The 21,045-nt window shown below is 43.0% G+C and overlaps 3 protein-coding genes across 3 annotated transcripts in view; all 3 read left to right on the forward strand.

Annotated features, from left to right (window-relative positions):
* The window catches only part of LOC6540734, a 47,154-nt gene extending 35,654 nt beyond the window's left edge, over positions 1-11,500 (forward strand). Inside the window, exons 3-8 of the mRNA XM_001968981.3 lie at positions 4,196-4,407; positions 5,916-6,051; positions 6,302-6,435; positions 8,999-9,121; positions 9,189-9,378; positions 10,670-11,500. Of these exons, the coding sequence (XP_001969017.1) occupies positions 4,196-4,407; positions 5,916-6,051; positions 6,302-6,435; positions 8,999-9,121; positions 9,189-9,378; positions 10,670-11,364 (1,490 nt within the window). The 3' untranslated portion in view covers positions 11,365-11,500. The remainder of the gene's footprint in view (positions 1-4,195; positions 4,408-5,915; positions 6,052-6,301; positions 6,436-8,998; positions 9,122-9,188; positions 9,379-10,669) is intronic.
* A 3,452-nt stretch (positions 11,501-14,952) lies between these two features.
* Positions 14,953-20,689, forward strand: LOC6542952 (protein bicaudal C). The gene is made up of 10 exons (XM_026979148.1): positions 14,953-15,136; positions 15,711-16,265; positions 16,326-16,375; positions 16,707-16,776; positions 16,840-16,919; positions 16,993-17,319; positions 17,683-17,808; positions 17,868-18,249; positions 18,612-19,739; positions 19,908-20,689. The coding sequence occupies exons 2-10, from the start codon at positions 15,959-15,961 to the stop codon at positions 20,153-20,155; spliced, it is 2,718 nt and encodes a 905-aa protein (XP_026834949.1). The 5' UTR covers positions 14,953-15,136; positions 15,711-15,958; the 3' UTR covers positions 20,156-20,689.
* On the forward strand, positions 14,961-15,795 carry LOC113564113. The gene is made up of 2 exons (XM_026979149.1): positions 14,961-15,136; positions 15,711-15,795. The coding sequence occupies exon 1, from the start codon at positions 14,978-14,980 to the stop codon at positions 15,110-15,112; it is 135 nt and encodes a 44-aa protein (XP_026834950.1). The 5' UTR covers positions 14,961-14,977; the 3' UTR covers positions 15,113-15,136; positions 15,711-15,795.
* Positions 20,690-21,045: the final 356 nt, after the last annotated feature.

Raw genomic sequence — 21,045 nt, forward strand, 5'->3', positions numbered from 1 at the left:
TTGTTGGCTCGTGTTGAAAAATCGTAATCAAAAATTGCGCAATAATTTGCATGTTTATTTAATAGCCGGGCGCATAGAGCGCCCAAATGACCTACCGCCCGGCCATTTTCCCCTTTGGAAAATACAGGAAAAATGCAGGACAAAGTGTCCTTTGCTCGTACACATACACATGCACACACATGCTCGTACACAAGCAGCAGGCATTGCAGTGACAAACATTTCGGTAAATGCCACAAACTGCGAAACTGTGCATGTGCTTTTTCCTTTTTAATGCCTTCGGTCACCCTCATTTCTAGGCCTTTACCCCCTTTTGGCCGCCATTGAGTATCTCATAATGTGAGTAATTTTTTTAGCTTCCACGCTAATGAAATTGTCTGCGGGCTGAGCTTTGTTCGCACTCTTTTGAGTTTGTTTTTGTCATTTGGGGCAAAAACGTTGGCCGCAAAATTTTATGACACTCTAAAATCAAAACAAAACACAAGCCAAAACAGAAACCCACAAAAGAGGAACCCATCCCAAATTAGCGGACAATTTTAGAGATAGAGGTTTTTGTTTGGGATGTTTTGAATCGCATGCTGAATCAGGAGCGTGAAGTTGCCAATGGACTGAAATTAAGTGAAATCGTATCATAAAATGTTAAATTACTCAACCCGCTGTTCTGATATAAGTTGAATTTTTTGAAATGTTAGCTTGCAATAAAACTTAAAGATAGTCCTGCCAAGTTTAACCAGCAAAAAAAGCACGAGGCAGAAGCAGATTTATACCTTCAAAAAAAGTGGACTTCACACATAAACACATTCACATTGGCAATATTTTGACTGTTTCGTAATTTATTTGACATATTTATGGGGTTCATAAATACAGATACATACATATATAATGCATTTATTTCTATTTGGCGATTTTTTAGTTTTTATAGCAAGCAATGAAGTTGCAAGCAGGCAGAGCCATCAAAAATGTATTTATTCGTTCAAGTTTGGACTACTTCCAAAGCCAGCGACTGTGTAACGCAACAAAAACAAATAATTTCACTATTTTCGCTGCAGTTGTTGCTCTACTCATACACCATACTCCATACACCATCCTGGTCAAAGTTGCAATAGCAAAACATAAAACATTTTTTATGTAATGGTTTTTATTATTGGCCACCCGTCCCTTCAGATCTTCTTCTGGCTTATTTTCCGTTTTGGCTGCTTCTTTCTGTGGGCAGCTGCCTGAACTATTGACAGCTGATGATAAAAAATTGTTTGAAAAATAAACCAAAAGCCTGGAAAAACACAGAGTGGGCGAAAGTGTGGTGTGGGTATGAATAGGTACTGGAAATGGATTTCGAGCTGGCTGAAAAATGCCAGTTAAATATGGCTTAAAAAAAACAAAGCGCATTGCTTTTGCGACTTGACTTGGTCAAGTGGTTGGTACCTAGTGATATAGTGACTAGGTTTTCCAATTTATTTGAACATTTTGCAGTTTTGTTTAAATTTAAATACAAATAGGAAATGGTAATGTCCTAAGGCCTTCACAACCTTAAAGAAAATCTGCCCGAATAATGCGAAAATCGTTTTATTTCGACACTCTTTCCATTAGACCAAACCCAATATTTAATTGGCATTGGCATTGTATTAAGGTGAAAATTCAGCACCTCGTCGCCATAGTCCTTTAGTCAATCCATTCCATTTGAGTACGTCCCAACGCATCCACTCGCGAATTAAACATTTTCGCCTTTACACTTTTAATTTATGTATTTACTTTCCTGGTTTATTTGCCTTTCTTTATGCCAGCCGGCAACTTGGGACCCTCTGTGCCAGCCACCTGCGGCATTTTCACTTTCCGAGCCTCTTATTGAAATTCCAAAGTTGAAATGACTGCAAAGTGAGAGGACGGCTGGGGCGACGAGCAGGACGAGGACTCCGGCTGATGGTCGAGGTCCTGGCAGTGGCTACAGTGTTGACAGCCATGTCAGTTACCATACCCATCGCCGTCATCGGTTGCCGTTTTCCCGTTGAGCTCCTCCTTTTCCCTGGTCGAGTTTTGTGGTCGCGCTTCGGGATGGAGTCTGCTTGGAGTCGGCTATATACCATAGATATATGTATATGAAGAATAGCACATTTTTGGGGCTTCATCTAAGTGTGAGAAGCACTTACAAGGCAACTTGGAGGAGACCCTTTCCCCATTGTTTGTTTTGTCTGTGTTGTCTGGCACTTTGTTTTCTGCTTAACTTTTGATCAGCTTTTAATATAACTTAATGTGGCCAAATTAAATGCTCTCCGTCTGTAAAGTTTTATTGCAAATTATACATTGAAGTTGCGGTCAACGCCGCACCCGTTTGCAAAATCAATAAAAACGCAGGGTAAGCCAGAGCATAAATTTATAAACATGTTTGCTATAAGCTGCTATAAGCTACATAACCAAAACCACTTATTTGGAGATCCTGCGGGTCCTATCAATTTATTTTCGCAAATTAATGCAATATTTGTTAAGTTTTGAATCCACCAGGTGCATGTGTATTGCAAATATAAAAAAGCCGAATGGAAAACATCAAAATACAAACTGCTTAAAACAAGGGGAAATAAACAACGGAAAGAAGCAATCTGAGATGGAGAAACAACAACTTGGTGGCTGCCAGATAGTGGAAAAGTGGTCATTACAGATGGTTTATAAAAGTCATAACAACAATACAATGCAGCCACATAAAAGTATACAAAATAAGACGAAGCTGGCGTCGGAGTATAAAATAGCACACAATAGAACACAACAATATGTATAATAAAGCTTGTCAAGCAGCAGATTCCCCCTTTCTATCCCAGGATATCCAACTTTTGTGAAGTCCTGAGCAGGTTGCCGTCCGTCCAGTTAAATGGTGAACCATTAAAAGTGCACATTTGTAAACATAAACTGACAGATAAACACCGAGAGCAGACACAAAACTTTCTCCGGCCCAAGGGTGCATGGAAGGAAAGTGAATGATACGAAGAGTTGTCCATGCAATTTTCATTGGTTTATATTGCACAGCCACACACAGCCACACATTTATCAGGGGAAAGGTACGAGCCCGACCCACACACATCCCTGACCAGGAAAGCCAGTTAGAATACTTAAAAAACGTAGATTGTGAAAGTTTTTATAACATAAAATGGCTGCAAAACTGCAAAAGTTGTTGTACTTGTTGTGGTTCTAGGGGCCGGCCCTCGAGAATTGGGTATCTGGTGGTCACTGCTTAGCAACAATGTGCAGCTGAAAGACAATTTTGAGCGCCCTGCTATAAATGCAGGTACATCAAGTGCGGGTCTCAGTACCGAGGTCAGAGGTGGGAGGTCAGAGGGCAGAGGGCAGAGGGCACAGCAAAATGCTCGCTCGTTATATGGGTCAATATGGGAAACAAAAGCATTGTTCACCGGTGGAAACAGAAAAACAAAACGAAGGCACGGAACAAAAAACAACATGCACTGCGAAAAAGTTTTTAACTAGAGTTGGAGATTTGTAGGAAAACATGTAGTGCAAGTTTGAAAGTGTGCAAAAGGAAAAACTCCGACTTTAGCAATTGAAGGGAGCCAAAATAAAATAGGTATTCAATGGATGTAAGGAAAAGTAAAAAAACAGCATATGTAGTTCTGATCATTCTAATAATTATAAATCATCTTAGGGCATGCAAGCTTTTATTTAATTTATTAAGAAATGTAACTTGGAACAAATAAAAATGCTTCGAAAACAGTAAGGAAAATATCTCAGTTGATCTGGAGTATTTATAGAAAATTCCTTTCTGTATTCTTTCCTACCACACCCGATAGCCAGAGAAGCCAAATGATAGGGGAAAAAAAAACGAGAAAGGGAGCAAATCGAGAAACCAGTGGTCGGATGGGACTCTACTTTGTTTTCAACATTTTGTGTTGTCATTTGAAACATCGAACGGAAGGCAGCGGTCGGATCAGCTGGTCACTCGCTTATCAAAGAAGGGGTTACATAGTAGTTAGTATCGAATTGGAGTCCCAAGACGAGGGGGAGTGTTCAGTTCTTCACTCAGCTTTTGGTTTGGAGCTAATACCGGGCCAGGACGAGAAAAAAAACAGTTATAAACAAAAGTGCACCTCTTGAGGTGCGCATTAAACTTTAAATCATATATTTTTAGAACACTTCGTATGTATACTAAGCGCCAGCCAGATTCTTGCATATTTCACCAACAAACTCATTTTATTTGCAGATTTTATTGAAGCACTCAAGGATGTGTCGGTAATGATACCACAGGCGGTGAAACGTGGCAGCAATGCGCTATTCACTTGTAATTACGATATGGAAAACGATACTCTATATTCGGTTAAATGGTATAAGGGCAAGCGTGAGTTTTATCGCTATACGCCCAAGGAGAATCCGGCGATGAAGGTCTTTGCCATGACAAGTGGTCTCAATGTCGAGGTAAGTACAGCAGCAGTGCCCAGACACTGCCTCCCGTTGATAATGTAGATGAGGATGTGGATATGGATAATTTCCCTTAACTCCGTGTCCCCATAACGCGCACATGTTACTGCAGTTGCGTGTAAATTATATCCATAATGGCTGATTGCCAGGACCCCGGCTGGATTCGCTCTCATAACGAAATTTGCCAGCTTAAATGTCCCACTGCCCGTTGTAATTATGCCAGTCCATCCGGAGACGGATCCGTTAAGAGTTGTTGGGCGTGGCCAATTAGTCGCGCTTGCGATTGACTTGCGGCTCATTAAAAAACAATATATAGAGATTACATAACCGGTGAAAAAATGAAAAAATTAAAGCAGCGAACACGAAAATACACTAGGAAAATATTTAAAGTACTTGTATCTACTGAAAGTGATGTAGCTTGATGTAACTTTATAGCATACTTGAAATGTATTTTAGTTACTTCCTTTCATTCTTGCCATCTTAATAAGTGGCCACAGCAGACTCGTTGGCAGGGTATTACCCTTGTTGTCATAACCCTTAATTATTACGGTGAAATGCACAAGAGCCAATTAGGTATCAGCAGCAACAAATTGGGTTAAACATTCGCACGAGCCTCAGCCATTGATCCTTTGGAAGTAGCAACGACCTTTGCCCCCACTGGCCGCACTTAATTTGGCCTTCTCCATTGCATTTATGTGACATTTATTCTGGAAATAACGCACGATGTTAAAAGCAATTTATTAAATTTGATTTTTATTAAGTGAATTGTGTTATGTGAGGCTTCCTCGTTTTCTCTTCAAGGGATTAAATTTCTTCAGCATTACAAAAAATACATTTTCATTTACGATTGCAGCGCTTTAAATGGCCAATTCAACGCAAGAGGCGTTTTAATTTACGGATTTTATAACAAATTTAATTTTGTGTATGCCGATAGCCAAAACTATATTTTATATAAATGTCATTTCGGGGTTTCAATAAGAAAACTTAATATATATTCCTTATTGCGAATATAAAGTGGACAACAAGTGCGTTAAGTTTCCTGGAACAGAGTCCCTCAGATAGCTGAAGTTTTTCCCTTACTTTCGTCTCATTAAATGCATGGGAACCAGAGAAAGATAACACTTGTGAATCAAAAGAAATCTGCCACTCATGGCCCCACGGCAAGTTGCTTTGACTCAAAGAGAAACTTAATCAAATCGAGATGACCTCTTCAGCTTTAAAATCAACCCTTTGCCATTCACCCCCATGCCCTCAATTTGCAGTCAGTTTCCAGCAAGCTGCTGCGCTTTTCATCATTCAGGACCAAGACAAAATTTTCATATTTTCCCCATAGTATTTTTCACTTTCCGCTCGCTCTGTCGCGGGTTATATTCAATTTCTATGCACCGCGTCCAGCCAATTTCGGAGCAACTAATTTTTATTACGTTCTTCATTTCCCCGCCGCTGATTTTCTCCACTCGCTTTCTCCTTTCTCCTTTCTCCTTTCTCCTCTCTCATTTCTCCAGCGCAACCTTTCGAATCAGAGCCACGTCGTCCTGCAGTCGGTGCCGCTGAATATTTCGGGCAAATTTACATGCGAAATATCGGTGGAGGCGCCCACTTTTCAAACGGCCATGGTGTCCGGCGAAATGGAGGTGGTTGGTAAGTGAAAAAATCCAAAATGTGCATACCTTTAGTACATACATATCCAGATATAGCGATAGGAATTGCCATGGGCTAATGCTAATGGAAAGGCAACCCGGCGGTCGAGGCAAGCAAATTAATTAGAACAAATCTATTTGAGCCTGCCACCGGACGGGTCCTTTTTCGCCTAATTCTGCATTTCCATTCCTTGGCCAACTACTAACGACTAACGAGAGTGTTTCCCGCCTTTTTGGCCAACTTTTTGCAGAGCTGCCGGAAGAGCACACTGTGGTTACCGGGATACAGGCACGTTATCGCATCGGCGATTTGGTCGACGGCAATTGCTCAATTAAATACTCGAAACCGGCTGCTAATTTGACATGGACTATTAATGGTATTGTGGTAAGTTTTGGTTTCGTTTACCGCTGTTATCCCCATCCGGACACGCCCCCTATCCGCCCACTCCGCCCATACTGCATTTCAATTAGCCGTCAATCGGAAACGGTGAACGGAGGTCTTTGATCACTTTCTATTGATGGGCCGCCAATTTTTCAATTAGTCATCAGTTCAGGGAAAGGGGTGAAACTTCGGGTGAAATTCGGGTTCGAATGCACTTTGAGTGGGAAAGTGCGGATGGCTAATGCATGTTTATTGGATGTTGGGAGTTTTCCCCAAGCAAATAGCCCTTCCTTTATTTATATTAACATCCTTTTTAAAGTGGAGGTGAAAATGAAAACCCCAAAAAGTTTGTTTTAATTTCTTTCACAATTAAATATCCGTAACCTTTTCACCCAGCAGCATCATTTAAAAAAAGAGATATCTTATTTCCATTAAATATTATTAAATTACATACATCTAATTTCTCATCCTGTATGAGCTAATACCTAACATTGCTTCTATATGAACTGTTTCAAATTGAAGTACGTTAAAGAGTACACTTTGTAATTGCCTACGCGGTTTTAAAACAAAAAATCAGGTGAGCCGCGGCCATTGGGTTTGCAATTTTTTGCGTTTAGTGTGCAATTTTTCATTCTCCGTCTGTTGCATACTTTTTGGCACCTGCGTGTGCGTCGCTTTCATTTTGCAGGACCATCTTTTGGCATTTATATTTGCCTGGAATCACGCCCCTCTCCCGCTTTCGTTTTGGTTCTTCGGTTTTATACATACATTTTTTGATATGCCGTCAGTTTTTATGCCATTTCGCTTGTGCCAGGCTGAGCTGTTCTGAGCGGGATTGGGCCGGTCTGGATGTTTTATGGCCGCAACCACAGCAGCCGACTGTCGACTCCAACAGAAGGTCACCCTGCCACATTGCCACACTGCCACACTGCCTCCTGCCAGTTTGCGCCCAGCTGCTGTCACGGCCCTACTCTCCGCATGATTGCGCAGGTGTGATGTGGAGCAGCAAGGATCCCTGACATGTCCTGGCATTTTGCGTTCGGTTTTTCAAGAAACGTTTAGGTTGTCAGCTAGTTTTTCTCTGCCGTTTTTATGGCGGCCCGAACATTACGGCCTGCCTCCCAGACTTTTGGCTGGTGTTATTGTTATTGTTTCCCCAATCCAGACGGACGACCACCTGGTGGCAGCTGGAGTATAGTAAATGCGTTGTCAATGTCACGGAGGCCCCGTCTAGTCATATTTCAAACTTGCGGTCTTTGTGTGTGCTTCTCTGGGTGAGGAGTCGTGTTGGAAGTTTGTTGGACTTAGTCAGTGCTTAACTCTAAAGTAAATTAAGCCGGTTTTATGAGTCTAGTGCTGGAAATTAGAGCTCAGAGAGGCCCATTTAGCCAGTGATTAAAGATTCAAGTGCTTAAGAAAATGTTTAGGTGGTCCTTGGCGTCGTTTGCCATATAAGTTTTAATAGTTAAGCCCTTCAAATGGAATGTTATGAAATATGTTTACACTAAGCGTACCAATATAGGAATATGTGTGTACAATTCAGAGCATTTCAAATGCGTACACTTGGACTTTCTCTTCAGCCTTAGAAATTCATAACAAATACAAATCAAAGTAAAGGACGTAGAAAAATGTGCTTCGTCAATATTCATGCAAACGATTGATAATAGTGTATGCGTTTCAAATGTTTGCAATATACTTGCCAATTAAAAATATTATGAAATGCAATTTGCGTGCATAAATTCTTTAAAAACAAAAACCGATCAATAAATGTATCACCGAATGGCTTTGGTTTTAAGCCGGACTACGAATAAATGAAATTGTTTTTGAAAATGCAAAGTTCGGACTTAGTCGGCATCAGGACAAGCAATTCAGCAAAAAACATATTTATAAATATACGAAAATAGAGCAGGGAAAACTAACACAAACAGCACTTGAGTGTTGCCTATAGTGGGTGGCCATGCACAGTGGGTGCCACTTGATCTTTTAGCTAACGAGCGCATTTCAACAGGAGCACCACTCACCCACTGACGACGGGCCACCCAGCACCCAGCACCCACCACCCACCACCCAGAGCCATCATGTGTGCTGTCAGCTGTGGGTGGCTCGGTGGAGCGGGTGGAGCGGGTGGTGCGGGTGGTGCGGGCCAGGGCTTCGTATCTGCCAGGCACTTCAAACTAAACTCACCGCAAACAAAGTGGCCTCGTCTTCTCGACACAGCTCACCCATGTCCTTTGGCTCCTGTTCCTGCATGCCCCATCCTGGCCATCATCATAGTCATCAGCATCAGCATCACCATCATCTGCTCTAGTTAATCACTCAAGCGTAAATCTATTCATCATTCATAAGTTATAAATTTGCCTCGGCCGCTCCGTTCGTGGACGCCTTTATTTTTCGGGTAAAAGCTGACACTTTGGCTTTGAGGGACCAGTTTTCGCTTTCATATCGCCGCGCACTTCATCGAAAAAGGATTGCTGAATATTTACAAATTGATTTCGCTGCAATCGCAAAATCGAGATGGCACTTGACATTATTCGTCGTCCTTCTTCTTGTTTCTCGGCTATTGCAGGTGCCACCGCACCACATAAAGACCTACCAGACGGAGAAGCGGGAGAACAGCACCCTGGAATCGGTGACAAGTGCCATACATTTCATGGTCACCAATCAGCATTTCCTCAAGGGCCAGATGAGGGTAAGGAAACAATCCGCACCAGCTGAGACTCTAATAATAAAGTCCATTCACCATTTCTCGTTGTTAGCTCAAGTGCACGGCCAATATCTTTGACATCTTCAAGGAGGAAATGGAGAGTGTCATCGAGGAGGACCGGCCCAGGATAATGGCCTCCGGCAGATCGTATGACATCAACAATTATCCCCTCGAGGAGCACCCGAATGGCGAACGGGGTGGCTTTGAGGATCACAACGAGTCCTATTTGACGTACTATTCGGGTGAGTAGTTGCAGTTTGGAAACGTGGTTAAGTCGGAGAGATAGGTGGAAGAAACTAGTATTAGTTTTGTATTCGGTGCCAGAATTTGATATATTTGATCCTTTATTAAGAGGGTAACTAATTCAAAATGTTGTTTTAAATTACGACAACTAATTCCTAGTCGGCAATAAATTTAGACAGGCATCCAGTTCAATAACTTACCAAATCGAAAATATCCGGCTGCACATTCGATACGTTTAAGTGATCCCATCGCAGTAGAGCAAAGCCTCGGGCAAACAAGGAAGATGGACTCAATCCCACTTAGTTCAGCCCACTGCATCCTGTCGATGTCGGGCACACAATGTAAATTATGTAAATAAAATTGTGCAGCATAAACATTCCTCCAGACTGCTAACAACCAGGAGCAAGGAGCAGGCTTATCGAATCAGATGGCGGGGAATCAAATTGCTATAAACTAAGTTTAGACATGAAAGATTGTCGCGGAATTGCGGCAGACTGTGTAGGACGGAAGCGTGATTGGAGCCTCTGGCGAGAATGGGGGTCCTGCCATATCCTTTCGTTTTCGTTTTTTCTTTCGCCTCGCGCTCCCTTTGCGGTTCCTTTGCCACTTACTAGCGACAACATTTACTTAACACCAAGTAACGACAACACCAGAAATAACAAGTGTGTAAACGCATTGAGCTGAAAATTGTATTTAAAATTGAGTTCACTGGCTTACCGCTGAAAGCAGCTGGGAAATGGAGACGGCGGAATTCCAGCGAAATATCAACGCATGCAGCCATATTTTGGGCACAGCGCCCAAGGGATGCCCTCAAAACGGAAGTTTGCAAACCACCCTCGTTATTAGGCGGCAGGAATGGGGAGATTGCATGTTCCGATTCCTCGCTTGCATTCCGCTCCGAACTGTATGCAAATGCACTGTTGGCACACCCACTCACACACGGCAACTTGTCTGGTTGCATATCTTGTCTTTTTTCTGGAAACTGCATTTTCTTTTTCACATTTCCACCCCGCGAAATGTGGCACAAACTAAACATGATTTGGGAATGCGCACGATGAAAACTTGGCTAAATTCTTACAATTGCTACTGAGTCTTATAGGTAGACAGCGGGTCCATATTATTGGCTTGCAAATTATAAATGAAGCCTGGCAGACCTTTACTTTTCAAAGATCGAACAGCACGTTTCCTTGCTTAGTTTTCACAAAGGGTTTTTACGCGAATCCCCTTTAATGGCAATATCCCAGTTTTTGCCTCCATCCAATGCTCACCTGTACATCTCTCTATTTGCAGCGGATAACACGGCATCGGGCGCCTCGACAGCTGCACATGAAATCTTCTGGCAGTTCTGGCCATCGCAGCTGACAAAGCTTCCCATCAACAGGCAGTTGGCGGGGGCGTGGCACTGGCTTTGTGGGGGCGGCGGAGCCGCTGCTCTTCTGCTCCTTTTCCTGCTGCAGCAAGGGCCGCTGGGCCATCAAATTATCAACTGTCAATACACAAAGCCGGCGACTGGCAAGGTGCAACAGCAACAACTGCAGCAGCAACAACGCAGCAGCGGCAGCAACATCGAGGTGACAGCTTCAAAGGCGGCAACATCCGCATCTAGCGTCAAATGCTTTTATAATTGTCAAATGGCTATGGCGATGCCAACTCGGAGTCGCGATGATGATGATGATGATGATGGTGCTGATGCTGATGCGTATATTGGCAGCACGAGTGCAAATGCAATTGCAGCAGCAACAGCAACTGGCGATGCTGATGCTGATGCTGATGCTGCAGATGCAGATGTTGCTGCTGCAGGAGGAGGAGCTGCGAGTTGCAGCATTAAGCGGCTGTCAGCGACACTTGTGGGGGGCGTCGATGCTGTAAGGGGCGTGGCCAGTTGGCCGGATCAACGATTATTGATGACTCGGCTGCGGGAAAGGCGGCAAAAGAAATCGCTGGCGATGGATGCGATGATGCAGTCGCGTTGGAGCGCGTGCTGATGCCGAATTGATGATGAAATCCATTTTCGAAAGTAGCTTAAGGTGCTCGCCACCGTGCAAAATGCCAGTGTATGGCTCCTTTCCTTTCCTGTCCTTTTTCACCCGAATTGTTGAAGGGCATAATTGATATACATATGTATGTATGTACATTCGTACTCATACTGATTGCATCAGCCAGCTGCATAAATCGATCTGGTCCTAGCTATTAAGTGTTGAATGCATAAGGTCAGGAAAAGGCAGATGGGTGGTATATATTTCATTATTGGACGAGCATAGTCAGCAAGTAGATATGAGAGCGATGAATTATAACAGGAAATTAATTAATGTTAGGTAAAATATAACATACGGTGAAACCATTAAATAGAGGATACCCTGTACGCCGCAATCACTCAAGTTTAGTTTCGCCTTCTCACATTTTCGTACGCAATCACATAGAAATATATGCAATGTGCTGTAAAACAGATCACCAAGTAAATATGTGCATACCTTTTATTTCACTCAACTTTTAAGAATAAATTGTTATTTGACATATAAAAATTATTTTGTAAAAATAGTCACACCTCCTATCTTCACCAATCATCACTTCACAGACAATAATATCTACTCAATAAAAATATGAGTGCTACCGCAAGGTTTTTTCGCTTTTATTCCCGATATTTTCGAACAGACGAATAGCCCTCAATGAAGGGAACATCAAGAAATGCGGAAAGTAAAACCAGAAGAGCGCAGTTGCTTGGGGACTTACGTACAGGGTGAGAAAATGCGTGTGCTTAGTCACGGAAAATCAAAAAGGTACTTTATATAGTTCTCAAGTACTTCAGCCCCTTAAGTTATATATCAAGCGTTAAATATATTCACAGAAAAGCAAAGTTATAGGAAATGTGCACAGTGTACAGCAAGCTGAACTTTAGACTGCACTTGAGCTTAGCTTTCGGGTACCGTAGTGCATTTTGAAGTGGGTTTTTGACAGCTTACAAATTGTAAACAACCGAAGGTAATATAAGGCAATACCCGTTACTCATAGAGTGAAAGAGTATACTAGGTTCGTTGAAAAGCTTGTAAACCGTATCGCCGACCCATAAAGTAAACATATTCCCCTGAGTAACGGGTATCTTATAGTCTTGGAAATCGACTATAGCGTTCTCTCTTGTTTGTACTCTCCTTTCAAAATAAAGAAGACATAATGTCAATGTGTAAATAAAAGCTTAAAACCAAACAAAAAAATTATATTTAGTACCATCCACTGTACAGAAAGGAACTTTTTACGGTTGTGGAAATGAAAAGCAAAATTAATTATATAGCAAGCGTTTATTTGTAGAAAACAACGAATACATAGAACAAATTAAAACGAAAAGGAACCTTTAATTTCAAGTCTTGTGTCGGCAATATTAAATCTCGAAGAAAGCAAACGATTATTTGAACATTTTTGGCCAACAAAAATCCAGCGGTAAATAGTTCCTTTACCTTAAACACAATTCAATGTAATGCAATGGGTATTCGTAGCCAAAAAGAAATGAAAATGTATTATAAACAAATGAAAACTAATCGAAATAGCGTTTGGATATAAATATAATATATGTTGAATAATTTATAAAATCAGTATATATATATTTGTAATGTAAATAAAATAATAAGGCGTAATAATAAAATCTACAAGTATAAATTAATTGGTGTACATGCTAAAAACAAGTAATACAAATTGATAAACACATAATAAACTGCATGCCCCCAGATTTTTGTAATCAAATCGTGTTGTGAAAGTTGTCTTCCCTAATTTATGCTCATTCCATCAAAACATTGACAGGGGATTTTAATTTTAATTTGAGTATGGTTTCAATTATAGCCATTAAATAATTATAAACTATAACCATAGGTATAAGAATGTGAAAAGCTAGTTTTATGTACATAGAAATGGGACAAACATTTTGATGTTACTGAATAAATATTACAAGTATTAACCAAGAAATATGAAAGTAGAATTAAGAACAGTGAATGTTTCCAGCTGCTAGGGACAACGATAAGTCTTGGATTTATAAAGAGAATCAAAAACGAGAGCAAATGCATAGCACATAATATATTCATATCCCCAATAAATAACCCGAAATGTGTAAAGCCAGAATAAATGTAATAATAAGATTGAAGAAACCAAAATAGTGATGTAAAAAAGAAGCAAGGAATAAAGTAACCCCTATTAAATAACAACTGACGACGTGTTTTACTCTTCATGGCATCATTTACTTAAGCGTGTAATTAGTATGGTTAGAACCCATGAGGAAAATGGGAATTAAAAATATGATATTTTATTATCTATAGGGCCAAGGGTGAGCGTACTTTTCAAACCCACTGTGTTTTATATTTTGATAAAGCGCCAGTTGGGGAGTTTCGGAAGCTAGCAAAGCTCCATTTCCCGCTATAAAGCTGTTGCTGAAAATCCGTTATCCAGATGGCAGGCAGCTTTTTGAGGCTGTTTGTGCACTGGCTCCACTCCCCACAGAACACAGAGCTTTCGGATTTTTGGATCTGAAGGTCAGTTGGGACTTGGACCCACATGCTGAGCTTAGTTTGATAGTCAGCGCGCTTTAATGACGACAACTGCACGGCGCGCACACCCCATTAATAATCTGTTAATTCTAGAGAGCAAAAAAATTTGAAAAAAAATTAAAATAAATTATCCAACGTGCAGTGCACGATTTCCTGACAACAATTCAGTTTCGCTTTTCATGAGACTCCATTGCATTTTCCTTTGTATTTTTCACACACGTGGTGTTTTTCTGTTACTCGCACTTCGGTAGTGGTTATTTTTTTGGTTACATTGAAAAAGTACACCGACTGCCAGCCGAATTCCCATTCGAACCTTAATTTGACCAATTGACGGAAAATTAATTGCGCCCAAAATTAATTAGCAAGCGGATATACAATTTTTTTTACGTGAAAAGAGCGTGTTATTTGTCGAAAAGATTTTACAATTGATTGTGTTTAACTAAATTAACCTGAGATATCTATGTGTTTGTGCCACGATCCGAAATTCTGATATTGCGGTAAGTGGCGTGTTTTTGGCGGGAATAAAGTCGGGTTCTCCTCCTTGTGCCGTATTCCTCTACCGATTTTTCTGGCGCCAAAATGAATGAAAACGGTTGGCAACATTTTCAACTTAACATTGCAACATTCCAACCGCTGTTAGGCGCCGGCTCTGTTAGACTTCTGGAGCCCCTCTCCGACTTTGTTTTGTTTTGCGCTCTCGACATATGGATGGAATCGAATCTCTTATTCCGGGAGCGGTTCATTGACCCAGCAACAACAATATTCGCCAGATCTTCTCCTGCCAGCGATATGCGGAATTCATCCGCTCAACAGTTAGAACTAACTGGCGTCGGAAAGCGGGCAAAATCGATCGGCGAAATCGAGAGCCGCGTTCAGTTGCCTTCGAGCCGTACTTAGAAGAAGTGCTGGTCCGCCCCAGGAATCAGAGAGATTTTTCCCAACTCGCACCATTCCAATACTCTGACAAAGCCCCTCCGACACTCGCAAACACACAGCTATATACTGATATATACTGATATATACTGCTATATAGATCTACATACACACCTATATTGCGCAGATCACACCTTAAATGCCTTTCGTCGAGCGATTTCAACAAATACGTAATTTTGTTATGAACGTCTGCCTCGTCGAGGCCATCCAATTCGTCCAGGACCTCTCGCACGCCATCTGTCTGGACCTCCAGGGCCTATTCAATCTCAAGTAGAGATCCAGGAGCGATCTCCCAGCGGTAAGTCGCGCCATTTGTTTTTGGCCATCTGGCAGCGGGCAGCAGGCAGCAGGAAGTGAAAGTGAAATTACGGTTTTCGGGATCTCGAGAGAAAGGGGAAAGTACGAACCTCATGGCAGCACTCCATTTTGAGAGGTTATGTGAAGGAACACAAAAGAAAGTTTGGAACTTCCGACAAGGGGGAGCCAATAATAATACTGGTATTCATAAAGCTAATTATGTAATACTTAAAACTAAGTTTATTGGCGTACAGTTTTTCACATAATTTAAACAGTTATTTCCTAAATAGGACGCCCATTAATTAATCTGCACTAAATAAAACAAACTCGAGTGAAAATGGCTGTTTCACAAAAAATTAACTGGTTAAGTTTGCTTAAATGTAAAGGATAATTAAATGTCGAAATGGTTCTGTTTGCTAAAATGCACTAACTAAATTTTAACCGACTTAAAAAAAATAATAATAAGAGTAATAACGAAGAATTTAGCTTTTTTTTTACCTTTTACCGGTCTCTTTTTATTACCTTTATAAAATTTGATATTACATCGTTTCGGACCGCTCATGTTTCATCGCCAGCTCATCCCATCAATCACCCAGATACACTTTACTTCATTAAGTAGCAGCAATCATCTAACACAGCTGACCAAACAACGCACCGACTTCCAGAATCCCTAACTGAGACGGACGTTTTGCTTGGTTTTTAAAACTAAACGACTCTTCGCACCCGCACCTGTTGACCTCTGACGTATACCTCGATCCACTGACCGATCCACTAATCCACTGAACATCATCATCATCATCATCATCGTCATCCAAATTCCACAATGTTGTCCTGTGCCTCTTTCAATAAACTGATGTATCCGTCGGCCGCAGATGTGGCCAAACCGCCAATGGTGGGCCTGGATGTGGAAGCGGGATCCATTGGGTCCCTGTCCAGTCTCCAGGCCCTTCCGTCGACCACATCGGTGGGCAGTGGAGCACCCAGCGAGACTCAGAGCGAGATCTCCTCCGTGGACAGCGATTGGAGTGACATACGCGCCATCGCCATGAAGTTGGGCGTTCAAAACCCAGACGATCTCCACACGGAGCGTTTCAAGGTGGATCGGCAGAAACTGGAGCAGTTAATAAAGGGTATTGCCTTCTTCCATACATAATACTAAACTAATTCCTAACTAAACATTTATTTTATAGCGGAGAGCTCTATTGAGGGAATGAATGGAGCTGAGTATTTCTTCCATGACGTGAGTAAAGATTTTTATAAAGTTTTTTTTGCAATATACAATCAGCTTATGCAGTGCTTCGCAGTTTTTGTTTGTCCCATTTTGGGACACAGAATGCCATGCCTTATAAATATTGAACATAAAATAATATGTTTCCTATTCAATAGTATATCATGTTATTTACTTATTGAGCAAAATTTTTAAGTTAATTGATCCATGTCTTTGTTTGGCAATTCGACTATAAATTTCACTGTATAACGCAAATTCTTTTAAGATAAGATTCTGTTAGGACCGCACCTTCTGACTTGATAGAAAAGAATTCGCCATTTATCCATACATATTATTTTACTAGATCATGAACACGACGGATACTTATGTGAGCTGGCCTTGCAGACTCAAAATTGGTGCCAAGAGCAAGAAGGGTAGGATATTAATATCAGGCCAGCATTTAACAATATTTTTCAACTAATCACCCCAATTTAAAGATCCCCATGTGCGGATTGTGGGCAAGGTGGATCAGGTCCAGCGGGCAAAGGAGCGCATCCTTAGCAGCCTCGACTCAAGGGTGAGTAGCCTGGGCTTGGATTACCTGATTTGTCTTGATTGTTACCCGTTTCTTTCTGTGTGTTTCTGAACAGGGCACTCGAGTGATCATGAAAATGGACGTCAGCTACACGGATCACTCGTACATCATCGGACGAGGTGGCAACAACATCAAGCGCATAATGGACGACACCCATACCCACATCCACTTCCCCGACTCGAACCGCTCCAATCCCACGGAGAAGTCCAACCAGGTGTCGCTGTGCGGCAGCCTGGAGGGCGTGGAGCGCGCCCGGGCTCTCGTCCGGCTCTCCACGCCGCTGCTGATCTCCTTCGAGATGCCCGTGATGGGGCCCAACAAGCCGCAGCCCGACCACGAGACCCCCTACATCAAGATGATCGAGACCAAGTTCAATGTGCAGGTGAGTTCAAGGTATCGGTTTGCACTACCCAAGTGTAAGCTGAAATATTAATATAAAAAATTAATCGTGGAAAGTTAGCAAAGTTACTGACTCTGCTGACTTCATTAATTTAAGTAGTTTAGGTATAAACTCATCATATGAAATGCGGGCTGTGGTCTAGTTTAGCTTAGGTTAAGTTAATGGTATTTATGGTTTCATATTGTTCCATAATAATACTTATCGAATAATGTTTTTTCGTATTTAGCTAGATGGCTTAAAACGCAATGAAAGTCAAAAAGATCCTGAAACGTTGTCTCGTTATATTTGTACCAATGATTTTTGTAAGCGGTTTGATTGTATACTAAAGATCTTTGCTCCTTCCAGGTCATATTCTCCACACGTCCCAAGCTGCACACCTCGCTGGTTCTGGTCAAAGGATCCGAGAAGGAGTCGGGCCAGGTGCGAGATGCCACCCAGCTGCTGATCAACTTTGCTTGCGAGAGCATTGCGGTAGGTTCGAGAAGGATATCCCAAAGTAAAGCTCATCAGCGAAGCCGTTTCCCTTGCAGAGCCAAATCCTGGTGAATGTCCAGATGGAGATCTCGCCGCAGCACCACGAGATCGTCAAGGGCAAGAACAACGTGAACCTGCTCAGCATCATGGAGCGCACCCAGACCAAGATCATATTCCCCGATCTGAGCGACATGAACGTGAAGCCGCTGAAGAAGTCACAGGTCACGATCAGCGGTCGCATCGACGACGTCTACTTGGCGCGACAACAATTGCTTGGCAATTTGCCCGTAGCATTGATTTTTGACTTTCCGGACAACCACAACGATGCCTCCGAGATCATGAGCCTCAACACCAAGTACGGCGTGTACATCACGTTGCGCCAAAAGCAGCGGCAGAGCACCCTGGCCATTGTGGTCAAGGGAGTGGAGAAGTTTATAGGTGAGTCTTCCCTTTAAGATCTAAGATTTTCATTGATTTTGCACTAGCACAAGACTACATTCATTCAAGACTAACAATTCTATATACAAAACTTCAAGCTTAACTAAAAAATGTTAATTCTAGAGATGTAGGATTGTAGTTTACATATTTTATATATATGCAACATATGCTTTTGGTGAATATTTGAATTTGTACCACCTATTTAACAGGTAACTAGATAACTTAACCCTTACATTGCAATTACAATTTTAAAAATTTTCCATTTTCATAAGCCTATTTTACTGCTAAGTATCTGAGTACGAGGATTACTCGTATATCCCTGTTTGAAATCCCTGTATTGATCCGGTACTGCCCTTCCACAGACAAAATCTACGAGGCCCGCCAGGAGATCCTGCGCCTGGCCACGCCCTTCGTGAAGCCCGAGATCCCCGAATACTACTTCATGCCGAAGGACAAGGACCTCAACCTGGCCTACCGCACCCAGTTGACCGCTCTGCTGGCTGGGTACGTGGACAGCCCGAAGACTCCATCGCTGCTGCCGCCCGCCCTGACTGGCCAACTGACGCCCTATGCCAACAACAATCACCTGTTGCTGAATGCCAATGGCCTGGCCACGCCCACTGGTGTCTGTGCGCCCACCCAGAAGTACATGCAGCTGCACAACAGCTTCCAGCAGACTCAGGGTCGCTCCATGGTGGCTGGTGGGCAGAGCAGCAATGGCAACTATCTGCAGGTTCCTGGAGCGGTGGCGCCTCTCAAGCCGCCGACTGTTTCGCCGCGGAACAGCTGCAGTCAGAACACCAGTGGCTACCAGAGCTTCAGCAGCAGCACCACCTCCCTGGAGCAGTCGTATCCGCCGTATGCCCAATTGCCGGGCACCGTGTCATCCACTTCGTCCTCCACCGCGGGAAGCCAAAATCGCGCGCATTACTCGCCAGATTCCACCTACGGCAGTGAGGGCGGTGGCGTTGGCGGCGGAGGAGGCGGTGGCGCGCGTCTGGGACGCCGCCTTAGCGATGGAGTACTTCTGGGGCTGGGCAATTCCAGCGGCGGCGGAGGTAACGCCGGCGGCGGAGCTCACCTCCTGCCCGGCAGTGCCGAGAGCTATCGCAGCTTGCACTATGACCTTGGAGGAAACAAGCACTCCAGCCACCGTGCCTTTGACTTTGACATGAAACGGGCCCTGGGCTACAAGGCCATGGAGCGCACTCCGGTGGCGGGGGAGCTGCGCACACCGACGGCCACTTGGATGGGCATGGGCTTGAGCAGCACATCGCCCGCCCCTGCCCCGCTGGAGAACGGGGAAAATGGGGCTGGTGGTGGAGGAGCATCTGGCGGATGGCGGCTGCCACCAGGATTGGGTTCCCCTTACGGACTGAGTGCCACCACCGGACTGCTGGACGCCACGCCAGTCAACCGAAGGATGCAGCTCGCCAAGCACAAGGACATCCAGACTCTGCTCACCAGCTTGGGTCTGGAGCACTACATCAGTGAGTAGTTCCCGCCGACTATGTCCGTTTTTACCAACTGTGTACTAGAAGCCTTTCATAAAGCTATCTTATGTAACTGGTTTGAACTGGAGAGTGTTTTATTCGACACAAAGTATTATTCTGAAGTGCAGCAGCTGGGAAAACTACATTTTAAATCTCTCCTTTCAGAAATATTCGTGCTGAACGAAATCGACCTGGAGGTGTTCACCACGCTGACCGAGGACAACCTGATGGAGCTGGGTATCGCGGCGTTTGGAGCTCGCAAGAAGCTGCTGACGGCCATTCACACGCTGCTGGCCAACGAGGCGGCATGCAGCACAATGCCCAGCAGCAGCTCCTCGCAGAACTCCTCGTCGCCGCGATTCTCCGGAAGTGCGGCCCCCGGCGCAGAGCGCCGTCCCTCCAACCAGTGGTGATCGGTGATCGGTGGTCGGTGATCCGCTCCTGTCGTTCGTCCCATCATATTGTTTTTCTTTTTTGCATTCCATTTATTTGGTGGTAGTTGTAGGATCAGGAGAAGCGGAACGGAAAAGCATAGGAGGAGGAAGTCAGGAAGAGAATGGCAACCCCCTGGGCGAATAGCTTTCCCGCACAACACAGCCTTGACCTTGACTTATACTCGCATTTGTACTCAAATTCCAAGTAGCATAGGCTGCGCTCGGGAAAGTGCACAGTTTTCCCAGTTTGCCAATTGGTCGTAGTTGCCTCTATTTTAAGCGATTAATTTATTTTGAAATTATTTATATAGAAACTGTCTTAAGCAAAAATATTGTGAATTATTTATGAAATCGAACTAAACGAAATCACTTGTTGTAAGAAATGAATTTATGTAAACCAACTGAAAAAGAAACTAAAAACTTCAAAACGCAAGCACAGCATGTATTAAGTGATAAGCAAACAGTCACGCACAAACATTTGATATGAATAAATTGATGTCTATGAAAAATCAACTGAAAGTTGTCACTTTTTAGTGCACTAATTTGAGTGTTTATGTTTTCAATACGACTCGGTTTCAAAATATACATACAATTGCTGAAATATACTATTGCTTTGTGGGTTATTTGGCATATGTCATACACATTAAGTCGTTAGCAGTCGCTTGAACTCTTTTAGCCTGGCCAGAATAGGGGCTAATGACTTGATTGTCTCCAGTTGTCTGCATAATTTGTATTGCCTCGATTCGTGCCAAGAAGTCTTCCAAAGCAACAAAATCGAATGTGTGTCCTTACACGAACGAAATGGGCGGCACAAAAGGGGCCGTGGCTGATGAACTGGAAATGTTTTGCTCCAGTTGCCGGTGGTTGCT

Source organism: Drosophila erecta, unplaced genomic scaffold (assembly GCF_003286155.1).
Source record: "Drosophila erecta strain 14021-0224.00,06,07 unplaced genomic scaffold, DereRS2 tig00000055-arrow-pilon, whole genome shotgun sequence".
In the NCBI taxonomy this organism is placed as follows: domain Eukaryota; kingdom Metazoa; phylum Arthropoda; class Insecta; order Diptera; family Drosophilidae; genus Drosophila; species Drosophila erecta.

Excerpts from the sequence above, each read along its gene's own strand:
- LOC6542952 (XM_026979148.1), top strand. The coding sequence starts at position 15,959 with ATGTTGTCCTGTGCCTCTTTCAATAAACTGATGTATCCGTCGGCCGCA. Across the intron at positions 16,777-16,839 it reads TGGTGCCAAGAGCAAGAAGG|ATCCCCATGTGCGGATTGTG; the intron begins GTAGGATATTAA and ends CCCAATTTAAAG. Across the intron at positions 16,920-16,992 it reads TTAGCAGCCTCGACTCAAGG|GGCACTCGAGTGATCATGAA; the intron begins GTGAGTAGCCTG and ends GTTTCTGAACAG.
- LOC113564113 (XM_026979149.1), top strand. The coding sequence starts at position 14,978 with ATGCCTTTCGTCGAGCGATTTCAACAAATACGTAATTTTGTTATGAAC.